Source organism: Agelaius phoeniceus, chromosome 2, assembly GCF_051311805.1.
Source record: "Agelaius phoeniceus isolate bAgePho1 chromosome 2, bAgePho1.hap1, whole genome shotgun sequence".
In the NCBI taxonomy this organism is placed as follows: Eukaryota; Metazoa; Chordata; class Aves; order Passeriformes; family Icteridae; genus Agelaius; species Agelaius phoeniceus.
The window spans coordinates 7,955,805-7,969,920 of NC_135266.1; the positions used below are offsets into that span (position 1 = coordinate 7,955,805).

The 14,116-nt window shown below is 37.0% G+C and overlaps 1 protein-coding gene across 3 annotated transcripts in view; it reads right to left on the reverse strand.

Moving 5' to 3' along the window:
* Positions 1-295: 295 nt before the first annotated feature.
* USP9X (ubiquitin specific peptidase 9 X-linked) overlaps positions 296-14,116 on the reverse strand; it is a 96,311-nt gene continuing 82,490 nt past the window's right edge. For all 3 annotated transcript variants that reach the window (XM_077171658.1, XM_054654548.2, XM_054654546.2), the window contains 9 exons: positions 12,973-13,198; positions 11,826-11,955; positions 10,014-10,199; positions 8,112-8,332; positions 6,975-7,063; positions 4,477-4,633; positions 3,867-4,079; positions 3,327-3,422; positions 296-1,889 (listed from right to left, as the gene is read on the reverse strand). In XM_077171658.1, coding sequence (XP_077027773.1) covers positions 1,755-1,889; positions 3,327-3,422; positions 3,867-4,079; positions 4,477-4,633; positions 6,975-7,063; positions 8,112-8,332; positions 10,014-10,199; positions 11,826-11,955; positions 12,973-13,198 — 1,453 coding nt within the window. In that variant the 3' untranslated portion in view covers positions 296-1,754. The remainder of the gene's footprint in view (positions 1,890-3,326; positions 3,423-3,866; positions 4,080-4,476; positions 4,634-6,974; positions 7,064-8,111; positions 8,333-10,013; positions 10,200-11,825; positions 11,956-12,972; positions 13,199-14,116) is intronic.

Below are 14,116 nucleotides of genomic sequence, written 5' to 3' on the forward strand. Positions count from 1 at the left end.
TTGTTTCTATCAACTCATTTGTAAAAAACACCATCAAGCTTGTGCTCTTAAATATATATATGTATATATAAAAACATACAAAAAGTACAAGATAAATCACATTAAGAAACTTTTACAGTGTAATTGTCCTGATTATTTTATTCTTGAGGGCCAATTTTTTTTTTTTTGTGCACAGAATCTCAATGTGACTGTTGTTCCAGAATTCAGCATAGTGCCACTGCACAGAATTCACCTTTCTGTGCAGTCCATTAAAAAACAAAACCCCAAAAAACAACACACACCACAGGACAAAACATTCTTCTTAAATCAAATTCTATTTGTGAATTCAGCAAAATAATTTCTATAAAATAAAACAGCAAAATATTTAAATAGTATAGGGTGGGCTGTATCTGTTTTGCAGGGGTATTTGGTTTTTAGACAGGTTCCAAAAAAATTACACACATTCAAGTTACCAATTCTCATTTAAATACAGTATTTACTGATGCGTTTCTTTAAGTCTTTAAACAAATGTTTATTCTGGAATAGAGATACCTCAGAATTGTATTTGACTAACCAGTAGTTTCTTTTATATTTAAACCCTGCTTCTAATGTTAAGATTTTCTGTATAATGGATAAAGAGCTAAGACAATTCTCGCTTTCAAGTAGAACTGTGAACGAGCAGAAAACCAGCAAGTTAACTTGGTGCAGTGGCACTCACAAGTACTCTGTGATTTTGTTGACTTCCACTTCACTGGGATGCAGTAGAAGGAAAGTGTTAGAAGTTTATCTAATAAGCTCTACCAAAGAAACAAAACAAGCACACCAAATACAGTCTATTATGCTCCAGGCATCCTGGCATAGCAAATTTTTGCATATTTGTTTTAAATCTTTTAAATTCCTATTACTGAAAACTAAGTGTTCTTTATCCCACCCAGAGAGAGAACTGTCAAACATCAGATGTGAGGAACATATGTGAAACTGAAAACCACTTGTTTGTCACATTTTCCCTCCCCATTTTATAGTCTAGGTGTAAGAAGAAAAAGTTCTGAGCAATACAGTTGTCACATTGGGACAACTGCTGTCACGCTTTTTTTTTTTTTTTTCCCCTCATTGGCTACACTAACTTGGTGTGAAGCCATGCTAAATGTTACAGCATAACTATAGCTTCAAAGTGATTAACCTAATACCAGAATGAAAAAGGCAATGAAAAAAGATCTAGAAACAATGTTACATCACCAATTTTCCACATCAACCAAATAATTAAAAGGTTACCAGCCATTACGTTGCTCATAGTAAAATCGACTCCAGTGGCAAAGAATTAACATGAAACTATTTTTGTGGTTGACATGGATAGGCTTTTTCGTAAAGGAGTTGATCCAACTGCCATGAGGCAGGCAACACTGGTTGCAGAGCGCAGCAGATATATCAAGAAATTATTTTTTTGTTTTTGTAGATCTGTGAGTCTCATCAAGACAAAAAAAAATGTTTCTTGCTCAAGAATTAACAGTCAAACATTAATATACTATATACACCTTTGCCATTTACACATTAGCATCAGGCCATTTATTACAAAACACTATACACTTTCCACTGCAGGCGGGTTATATATTGACAGCAATTTTCTGCAGATAAGACAGTGAATAGACTCTCCACTCCATGTTGATTAGGAATAGTTTTTCTAGTTTTAAATATTAGCCAGACACAGAGAAAAGTTGGACTGTAAGGCCTGGGTGCACAGTCTTGATGGAGCAAGTTAATTGATTATGTGCATTTCACTAATCTTTTGTCTGAGGCGGGGAAACTTCTTCACTGCCTTCGTAGTTTTCTTGTGCTCGTTGGCCAGTTCGCTGAGGGTTGTTCATATGATGTGCTGCCGGGCCCGTATATGGCTGTCCATGCACGTGGTTATTCTGCAACAAAGCACACACATTTCAAAGGGATTTAACCCTGTGGGCTGTCTCCTGACTCCCTGCTTTCCCCCTTTCCACTCAGACCACTGGCAAGTGTCCTCAAGCACACCAACTTCTCGTGTACCGACATGGTATGAACACACATCCCAGCTGCTTCATTCCTCTGAGTCACACCTTCACTTACCTGGCCAATTTACACAAAAGGGAAACAAATTTTTAACTTGTAAAGATAAAAGATCAGTTGAAATAGTAATCTCAGCTTTTGAATCACAAACAGTTACATGCAAAGCAAAAGCAGCAGAAAGGAAAAAAGGAGACCAAGAGAGGTTGCCTATGTGCTGCCACATTACACTGTGCACATATTTTATTAACAGATTCAACCAGCTTGACTTTTTTGCCTAAAACAATGGAAAAAGCAAACCTGTGTTTATGCAGCATACTTTAATTTTTAAGGGGGAAACCTCAGTGTTACAGAACTGAATGAAATCTAGACCAGCAGTTTTCTACAAATCCTCTGCCCCAATTTAAGAAGTCACACACAGATCTGGCAAACAAAACCACCTCATTAATCTACTGTTTTGCAGAGTTGTGGAGAAACCAAGAGTTTGAGGACTGGGTGTGTGTTAGTGAGAAATGCTATCTCTTGCAAGAAAGTGAACACACGACAAGGGCAATGTGAGGTTACGGAATGTGTCTGAACTCAGGAGCTCAGGAAGGAGTGGGAAAATCTGCATGACTTACCAACTGCTCTGCTGAGAACATCAAGTAAGGAAAGCAAGATGGAGGGGAAAATGGATTTGGGCAGGAAAGGAAATTAAATTAGCAGATTTGGAATATACAAAATGAATTGGAACAAAATATGGCAACTAAGTGAGGGATCCAATAATTTAGTCAATTCAATAAGAAGACCCTGTTTATGATTTCTTCCAGATCTGGCTTTCCACTGGAAAGTATTAACAAAGCAGCCATTTAACATAAAAACAGATTTGGATTTTATATGTTCTTAAAATTTAGAGATCACTGTTCATAGCACGAGTTACATGGCCACAAAGCCATCTGCTTTTTTCCAAAAGCCTTCCACTTATCCAAATTCAGGCCTTGAGACTTGATCTTATATTTGAAAACAAGAAAGCAGCTCACAAAATATTATCAATGTCAATAAAAACAACAGAATCAAATTGAGTATGCACTAGGCTGCGATTACATCAATCTCTCTGCTCTTTCTGTGGAGGATTAATCCCTGATCTGATAAAATTCCCACCTGAAGCTCTGATGGTGAAACTGCTCCTGGTGAAATGGAGCTGTACCTTTATTCTTCCAAATACGGTATTTGACAATAACATGCTTCTGGCTAAATGCCTATCATTTAAGCCACTATAAATGCTGAAAAAAGCAAACCTGAAACTCTGAATAAATAGTTCAACTCAGAGCTTTTACCTGTTGATACTGGGAACCAGGTGAATGGGGATACAGTGGGGCATCTTCAGGTGGAGAAGACTCATGTTCATCTGGGGCATCAGGATCATCTGGTTCCTAAAGTTTGAAACAGCCCATTTAATTTACTTCTTAAAAATATATTACAATTATTCTAGCCCAAACCAATCCTATGTGCAAATTATTGTTTCAGACATGCTAGAGTCATGTTTTAGACATTCAGAGAAAAATTCCACCCCACCCTGTCACCTATAGCTTGTATTGTAATAAATGAAAATTCCTTCTATCAATGTATTACTGGAAATACAGACCCACTCATAACCTACTTCAAATGGTCAATTTCAATTTTATATGGCTAATTCTTTAAGTGACAGATGTCCACAGGCATAGTAATAAAAACTGAAAAATAAAAACATAAATCCATACTTATAAGTACATATGAAATGTGTTACCTCTTAAATGAGTGGAGACTGTTGCTAAGGTTAATTATTTACAGAAGCACTTTACTCTTTTTTTAAATTGAAAGTCAAATTAATTCTTTACCTCCTCTGGGCAGAGTTCACAAGCCTTTGCAAGAGTCATTCTAGCACTGTGTGACCTCTCTAGGAAGTAGCCATTTGATGTTTCATTGCTCTGTATTGGTGGAGACCAATTATTGTAGGTGTATTGGGGATTGCCAGTGTATGGTCTACGCTCCAGCTCGTCTCCAAGCCATTCCACTGCCCAGGTCCATTTTCTCTTCAAATCTCCATTGCTCTGCAGGTGGAAAATGAACAATTCACAATTATTTCCTGTGTTCTTGAAAACAGAAGCATTTTTCCTTTCCTATACATAAGCTGTCAGAAACCACCAACCTATCTACTGCTGTTTAAAGGAGTCACAAATATCCTTTTTTCTCCAAAGAAAACTTTAAATTTGAAATGAAGCCAGCAGATTTGCAGCTGTATCAGGGCTGCAAATTAGTGTGAATTTAACCAGATTGTTTTCAATCCCTTATAATGACCTTCTCATACAGGAGGTTCAAATGAGTTGTCCCTGGAAGTTGTAATTTAATTGAGGTGTTAAAAATGGAATAATGGTGGGGTTTGTTTGGGGTTTTTTTAAACACAGAAATGGGGAAAAAACCAGCAAGAAACAGAATAAAAGGTATCACCTGAAGGATCTGGTAAGCTACAGGGCAGTTGCTGAAGAGAGCTACCATGCACTTTATACACTGGTAAGCTCTTTTCTGATAATGATTCTTTGAGCGCTGAATGGTGTCAAAGAGTCCATCCCTGTCATCTGGGATTCCCTTAAGTGCATTGTGAATCCTAGAAAAAAACAAACCAAAACAATGACAAAACTTTCAGTATTACAGAGTTTTAGCATTTGAATTAAGGCTCTACATACAATATAATTACAAAAGGGACAGTTGATGTTCTGACTTCTGGTGTTAGTCAAGAGGGTTTTTTAAAAATCAGAAAATTAAACTGGCATGTCATATATATAACTTAGTTTAAAAATTACCAAACATGCTAAAAATATAACTGAGCTAGATATATAAAAAATGTAATTATGATTAATTCTAGTCACAGTAATCAACTTTAACAGTTCAATTTTATTACTAAAGTATCTACTGCATTTACAAATCAGCCTTATTAACCCAGTAGGTCCTTACAGAATTGGAACAGTTAAATCCTCAACAGAATGGTTACTTAAACTCAGTTATGCTTCTCAAAGACACTCTTTACATGCAGCTCCCTCTGAAGGGGAATGAGTGGTACATATCTGTGCATGGGATAAGGGACTTGGGCATCCCCTGGAACTAAGCCCAGTTTTTGTGTCTTCTGCTCTTTAACAGGGCAGAAGAATTATTTGCTACCCTGAAACTGTGCAAAAACTGAGAACTGGCACACTTTTGGCTTTGAAAAAACGTCAGAGGGGGCACAGAACCCACACTGGTGTCTCACAGAGCTACAACCATGGCAGGGAATGAACTGCCCTCTTTCCTCACAGCCCTGGCAGCTGTCAGCCCAGGCTTCATCTGTAAGGCAATGATGAGCTTTACTTCAGGCAAATTAATTTAATGGCACCTGCACCATTCCAAACTTGGCACTTGAACCTGTCAAATCAAGAGAAATTTAAGAGAGTGGATCTGATGCCAAGGGCCAGCAGCAGTGATCTTGCAGTACCAAGCTGCTCCAAAGGATGCACACTGCCCAGGGTCAGATGAGACTCGGTTTCCAGCAGTTACAAGATACCATTTACAATGGACAATTTCACTGTTTTGTGGTTATTTGTTGGGTTTTGGAGTTTTTTTATTGGATGAGATCATTAAACTCTCTGATTATCACAGCAAAACCAAGAACAGGGCAGAGACAAGTACTTGAAGCTATGGCCAGAAGTGGCAGCACAGAGTGGATGACTGGAGCTGGCCATTTAATACCCTCTGTGGAAGCCTAACACAATTCCATGGAGCAGTGCTACTCCTGCCACTGCAGTGGGATGTGCAGTGATATACACCTCTAGGGAAGCCACACTAACTACAACATTCCACCTTGTTCATACCCCACTATTCCAAATACAGCATCATCCCCAACAACCACTTCCATGATTCCTCACTTGCTGTTCAACCCTAAAAATCCATTGTTTTACTTCATATCTATTAAAAAATGCCCATCCTCCAGCAAACTGTGGACTTACTTCATGAATTATTTGTTTATCAAGAAGATAATATAAGCTAACTACATTATATATGCATAGCAAATCCCATAAAGAAAATTACCAAATCCCTTCAACTCAGTTATTATATTTTGGAGTGTGGTTAAGCCAGACCAGCATCTCCTTTGAGTCCCTCCTAAAATAAGCCCAGGCAATTGGTAACATTCTAAATGAGCAGTCTGCTTCCACAGCTAAGGACAGGAGTCCACTCCCATAGCCAGCAAGTGTGCTCTCACTGAAAAGTATTTCAAATGTCCTATGAGACACAGTTGGAAATGATTCAGTAAATCCCATACTACCTAAAACTGCTTATTATGAAACAGTGACATTTTAAAACACTCACAGGCAGCACACGGATGACATTTGTGTTATCTCACCTACTTTTATATTAAACTTCTGAAAAACTGACTGTTCTCAGAAATAGTATTTGGAGTAATTATAAATTTTAATAATTTTCAAAAGCTTTATTCTGTAAACATAAAAATTAGGTTTTCAACTGGATTAATACGTAATATGCTGAGTTACAATTCTCTTGAAACGTGATCATATGGAGAATACCTGAATTCTATATAATGTGAATAAATGTGAAATATTATTTCTCCCACATTCACACTTCATATGTGTCTTGATACCACTCCTACATCTGATGTGCTCCTGAGCAAGCCCACGCTGTTGCTGACCCACCCCAAGGGGACCTTTTTGTGAATCAATCTGAGCACTTCACAGGGAAGTTTAACCTGAGTTTAACCTAAACAACACATTCTCTTGTATGTGAGAAATCTTGCCTTTATAGCAAACTTCTCTATAGGAAGGAATATGAAAAATTGTACTTATCTCAAAATTTCAGATAAAACCACAAAAAACTGCATTATTTGGATTAGCAACAGAACCACTGGAAAAACAATATGTACAGAACAATATTGAATTATAAAAGGACAGGTAAATACTGACCTGTGAGTTTGCCAAGAGTCCTCAATTAACAGGATTTGCAGAAGCAGATCCAAATAAGGTCGAAGCTCGTATGTATATGAATATGCAACCTAAAAAGTGAAAATGCAGAGAACACAAGAAAGCATTTCTTGAGGCAGGCAGCTTACACAGTGAAGTACAAGAACACAATTCATTTGAAGTTTACTGTAATTCAAAGAGTATTTCTAGATACAATACTTCTTTTCTAGAAAGTGTTGGTTGTGTCAGGAATTCTGCAGGTTGCAATTTAATTTGATTTGTTTTTAAATACAGTAGGTTCTGTAAAGGAAAAAATGTCTCTCTGATTTTCTGACACAGTTGTTCTGAAGCCCCAAGCATGATATGCTGAAGACAGTACCTTAGAAATACCTTTAGAAAAGAAAAATTTAAAAATGGCACTTTTCATTGATATTGCTACTTTTAGGCAATGTGTACAAAGCTTGTTTTCACAGGTTATCCTAAAATGTAAAATACATGGCTAGCAAAATATCAATTAAGTTATTTGTATTATGAATCTTTCAAGTGCCAAACAAAGGGACATAGAAAAATGTCGTGTTACATGAAAAAAAGAAGTGCAAATATAAAGAGGGGCTAACAGAAGTAAAGAATTTAATTTGAAGTGGAAAAGTGTAACTGACCTTACAGAAATTACAATGGAAATGTAAGACAGTATCAAAGATTCTTTGCTGAGTCTGAAGCCAAAAATGTTCTGCAGACTTGTAAAAAACCTTACTTAACAAACATACTTGAAATAAATACAAGGGAGATCTAAGGAAATGATTCCAACTTTTCATGTCACCTATAAATCTCTTTTATGGATAATGACAGAAAGCTTTAGCAGATGCTCTTGAAATACACAAAGACCACCTCAGTCTACCTTCCACCCTTAACACATCATTCCTGATTTGTTAACAGCTGAGTGCTTCCCTAAATTCATAAAGCACTTCCCACTGCTCCAGTGTGATGTACAGACCTAAGACTGTAAACACTGACAGAGGATGCCATCTTGAGGAAATTTATTTATCAAGCACCCCTTCAGTATTTTGTATAACATTCTTACATATAAATGCAGAATCATTCCTATTTTTATTCCCATCTTTCTCCTATCTTTTTTTTTACCTGCCAAAGTAGTTCACTGAGGACTGTGGAAGAGAACTGAGGATTTTCCCAACAGCAGAAACGAAGCAACTTGATGGTCTCTTCAGAGTTGCTGCAGTCTTCAATAATTTTCTTTACATAACTGGTTCTCACAAACAGAATGTCTGCTACGTTCTGCTGAAGTGCCATTATAGGTTGAGATAAATTAGGATCACCATAAGGGTTGGCAAGTGGGGGATTACCTGGAATAAACAGTTGTTACAGATTAAAAGGTGCTGAAGTACCTTCAGTGTAGATACTCCAAAATACAAACTGGTGTAACTCATCAAAAAACACAGATGGAGAAAAAACACAATCCCCCCCCCCCCCCCACCTTAACAGCTGACTTTCTTTGAAAAAAATAGTAAGAAATAACTAATTTTTATATTTGTGAAGCTTGACACTTGCTGCCTGAGAGAGCTACTTCTCCCTCTCTGATAATACGCAGTGACAATCAAGGCAGAACAGCTGGAGACATATTCACATGCAAGAGGAGAATTCACTGAGATTTCTCAGAGAAATCCTCTTATCTCCTGCATTTATCTACTTCACTGCTTGTGTAACACAGCCCAAGTCATATTTTAAGGACACGTCTGTTTCCTTCACAAGACAATGCAAAAGTGTTCAAGGGAGTATCCATGTTAGAACAGTCCCATTTGAATCTCTGGAGTGTAGAGAATAAATATGCTTTTGTAATTAACGTATCTTATTTAGTCAGCTTCATTTTGTGTAGTGAAAGAATGTTGATTTGCTCCTGATGTTTCTAAATTTAGCAGTGTTTTGAGTTATTGTTTGAAGATGCCCAGAAGACTAGGGAAAACTTTTCTAGTTTCATAAGCTGAAGAAAAAATAACTTTATTATGCAAACAGTAATCATAATTAGTAGTCAAAGTTCATATAAATAATCTTTTCTAGTACAATATTATAAATATATTGAATATACAACTATTTTTCAGAGGTAGACTACCTTTTCAGTCTAAGCTTCAAGTAATGCACTGGAAAAAAACCCAACCAAAATTGCCACATGATTCTGAAGCTTATTACAGCACAGTAAAATTTTCAGTTCATTAATCTCACTACAGCACAGTCTAGCCTATTGACTTTATAGCCTGACACATCAAGCTGTAATGAGTTTCCCATTAAATAGCTTCTCTACAGATTTCTAATTAGGTTGTCTAAAATATGCTTAGCAGAACGTGTACAGATACAGGCTATAAAGTCCACATGGCCCAATATCCTGTCACCATTCCTCAAAAATAACTGCACTCTATTCAGCTATTGGAAATGTTAATGATTTACACTGTGGTTAATCAATTTCTAACTGATTCTTTATCTTTTATAAATTGAAGCGCTGGCTGCTGTTTGCTGTATTGAGTGTGAACGTGCATCAAATCATATTCAAGAGCTGCCCAAAACAATGCAACATCTCTTCAGTGCTAAGCACTATCAGTTATCTCAAAACCTGCTGTGGTGCTTTTCCTGTACAGATTATTTCTGTAGTCTATTTTTCATCGCCTACTCAGGATAAAAACATCTTTGGACAACTCTTGACAATGGGCTTAAACTATTCTAAAAGCATGACTATTTTGTAATGAACAGCCTCTTACTTTACTAATTATTTCCCTATATTTTTAAGGAATAAGCCAAGCAATAGAAAATATCTGTATTTTATACAGAACAGATTTCTGTTTTGGTCTTTTTAGTGTAACAAATCAGTTTTGCTTACAACAAACAGATTCGTTTCTTTAAATGAAAGGAGCTGCTAAACATAAAAGGAAAACATTTTTCCAGCTGATACACTTTACAAATAATAGCTAAACATGCACAAAAAGACATTTACTGGTTTAGTCAATGGATCTAAAGCAAACTGAGGATTCACTGTACCATTGATAGAAGACTGCATCCGTGATGAGACGTTGCAGCAGCGGATCAGCTGTGACACCACGGTGTACAGCTTCCCCAGCTCAGCGTACTGGTACTTAATTGGAGGGCCTGGACCTTCATCCAGAGCCACAAGCATGAAGGTTGCAGGAACATTTAGTTTCAGAAGTTGTGTCTTCTCTGCTACACCTTTATGGGGAAGGGAAGGGAAAAAAATCTTGTTTCTGGCACTGAAAATATTTTTAGAATTTTTTAAAAGAAAAAAACCAAGAGTTTACATGACTCGTAACTTTTTAGTTCTTGGGTTCTATTAAACCCTCATTTATACCTTCTGGGGAAAAAATAATCAAATCAATCAAGATGCAGAAGAAGAAAATTATATACAGGTGAAAAATCACATTGAAGGAGAGTTGTAAATTACTACCATTTCTTCACAGTGCTCATTAGCACTTAAGCAATGCACAAGTAGCATCTGTGTTAATTGCAAAGCCTCAGAGAAGTCTTTTGGACAATAAATTAATCCTTTTATTGTGAGGCCCAGGATAGGAAAAACAACCCCCAGAGTGTGTTTTCTTATTTTTCTATCATGTCCTAGATATATCAATCACAAATTTAAGACATTTTTTAACTGTGCCACACGATGTAATAAATGTAAATTAAGTGACAAAATAAATAAGAAAACCTCCAAAACCCCAACCAACCAAAAAATCCAAACTTACATCTGGTTTTACTGCAAGAATACCGTGCACATACTACACAAGTACTCACCAGGAAATTCACTATATCCCTTCTTGCATTCTGTTTCTTATTTTGCTTAAAAGTAATGATTTTTCATACATTTCCAAGTCTGTCTTATTCTGAAATACAACTGGGCCTTACCTTCTATTTTTCTGATAAGGAGGAGTGTAAGTGGTTTTTTAATGGCATTTTTTCTGATTATGCTAGACAGTTTTGAAGTTGCATTCTTGGTAGAACTGACCTCTCACTTGCTCTGATGTGAACAATCTACTATTTGATTTCTCAAAATGTCAGACAGTTTAATCTTTTCCACAAAATGCAGGAATGATGTTATTGTGGTTTTTGCTGAATGGACTCTACACTCATACAGAAGCCTTCAGGTAACAGTAGTGAGTCAAGGACAACTGCTTATTGTATTAGTATTTCCAGGTTTATCTCTGCAGGGTAGATCGTGATAATGATCAGACTCACAAATAAAATTATATTTTCCTATCTGGCCTCTGAGTAGGAGAGCACTCAGAGGCCTGAACTGCACTGACTATGAAAAGCTAGTGAAGAAGAAAAGAGAAGTTGGAGCACAAGAACTGCATCTCTCTTCTCTGCCATGACACTAATTCTACTCTGGTGTCATGACACAAACCTGCCAGACAGAGAATGCTTTGCTAGGCAAAGTATATGAAAGGAACAGACATTACAGGTGTAATTAAATTAACACAATTGTCTAGATTAATTTTAGAGATAGGAAATTAAATTCCTTTAAAATTGTCTACTTCCTGCATGAGCTGATAAACAGCAACAGTCAAGTATTTTATAAAGTTTCACCCCCACCCTCTCTCAGTAGGACACTGTTTTACAGCTCCAAGCTTCTCATGTTTATCTTCCATGGATGACAGGGAGACTGAAGCCCCAAACTCCAAAGAGGAGGAACACAGATGCTAGGGAGCATTTATATGACACATAACTATAACCATCTGCCTAAGGATGGAAAACTGGATCCTCCTGCTGTTATCTCTGTAACTGGATCATCAATAAAGCCCCAGTTTATTACAGTGTTGGCAGTAAAAGCAATTTGCTTACCTAGATTGGCATACATCACAAACAGATTGAAATACTGCTGCAAGTGGCGCCCGTGCTCAGATACCTCCCTTCTCAGAAGATTCAGTACCGCCCTCAGTAAGTGATCACTTAAACTTAAGTTATCATAAGCCTACAGAAAGAAACAAGTTCTGCTGTTAGTGGCTGAATCTATCATGTCTTGATTTAGTTTCTACTTTTTACTATGACAGAGAACAGAACTGGTTACAAGGTATGGGATTTATACAAGCTCCAAAGTGGCAGCACCCGGTCAGTCTTGAGTGTCTCAGACAAAAAGACACAGACAGACCCAATAAGACTCCCATCACTCAATACTATATAAGTCTATGAAATTATAGACACAGAAACTTTTAACTGGGCTTTTTTTCCAATAGCAGATAGGCCTAAATACTCAAGAAACACACATGCAATTCCACCATTAACTTTGTAGACTAAGACAACCCAATCACCTCTTCAGGTATATCTCAAATACCTCACAACACAGAACACTTCCTAAGTTTATGGAGCTTCAACTAAATTCTTAACAAATTCTTTTGCTGGACACAGCAGTGAAAACATTCTGGGAAGGTAAATGGGATCATGTAAGCAAAAAGAGACATTAAAACATGACAAAGCAAAGGCTCAAAAAAATTGATCTTTTTAACTGTTATCAAAAGTATCACAATAAAATGTAGGCTTTTTTTTGGTTGTTTGAGTGTAAAATCAGGCAATTCACTGTCTACTCCTAAACTAAGTTACAATTTTTGACAATTTCACTGTTGCAAGATACATGGGATTAAAACCTAGGGAACTCCTGCAGGTTTTCAGGTTAGTGTGTTTGTTTGTTTGTGGGGGTTTGTTTGTTTTACAGTTCTAAATAAAAACAAGGGTTCACTTCCCTAGACACTACTTGACTAAAATAACCACTGCTTTTTTTTTTTTTCAGATTTCACACTCCCAACTCAAAGGTCTCACCGAGCCTTCACAGAGATTTACAAATGAGGGGAAACTGAACCCTCTGACAGCAACTCTAACTGGTTGAGTTACATCCTGTTCAGTAGTGCAAAGACCAGAGTTTACTTTACATTAAATGCTTATAATGAAGAAGTAAGAATAAATTTCAAAAGCTTTTCATTAGAAAATTAAATACCTGACTGGAAGGTCCAGGAGAGGCAAAAGGTGATTGACATGGTCCGTCTTGCAATGAAAAATGTGCAATAAATACTATAAGTTTTGCAAATGCACCCCTCACTTCTGCACTGGGGCATTCCAGGAGATACTCAGAGAAGCGGTTTGAAACATTAAAAAGGACGTTGTGTGCAAACCAAAAACGTACATTCTTGCTGTGACGGAGCAGGATGCACAGGGCATCATACCTGCAACAGGAGATGGCACAGCTATGAGCAAATGCAGACAGGAGTGAATTTGGTAGACATGTTCTTTGGCAGAGTTTGAAGAAAATATGGGTTAAAGTTTTTGTTCACAAAATGATTCTAATTAGATACTTTGTAGTTCTTATAGTGATACTCTTATGAGCAATCAGAAAAAGAAGATACCCTTCAATTAAAAACCTAACTTCAAATAAAAACTTAACCTAATTTTACTTCTATCACCCATAAGAATTAAGACAGCATTACACCCCCTAACTACTCCTCAAAGCAGGTCCTGTGTTGGCAGCCATCACTGTCTCTGTACTGGAACTGGGGGGAGAGGGTGAGCAGCAGAGAACACAGGTGGATTTAATATACAACACACAACTAAATATGTAACCTAACAAGAATTTATAGTCTCATTTAGAGACCTTAAAAAACCTCACAAAAGGAAAAACCAAAGACTAAAATATCTGTTTCAGAGAGGGCCTTGCATTACTCTGTCCTTTCAGCAGGAATATTTGAACTCTTCTTGATCTCTTAAATTAAAAGGAGTAACTTAAGCTACTCTGGAAGTTGTTGCTGGGGGTATGAATTTGCCATTATTACACAGCTACTTACTAATAGCTGGTAAACTACTGGCCATGAATACCAGATTTTCTCTCCAATCTGACCAGCAGGAATCCCCACTCCTCCCCCCAGCAGAGAATAACCCAGCTGAAGGACTAAAACGAGTAAGATGGGATTGTTTGTCACAGTGTGGATTTGAATTACAGGGGCCCCATAGCAATGTACATAAAGTACTCTGCCAACAATGTCTCAAAGACTATTATACATGTTTCACAAACAGAATTCAAATATAAGCTGCAACAATGGCTTGTAAAGAGCTTTGTTTAAAATTACTAAAACAATGTAAAAAACATC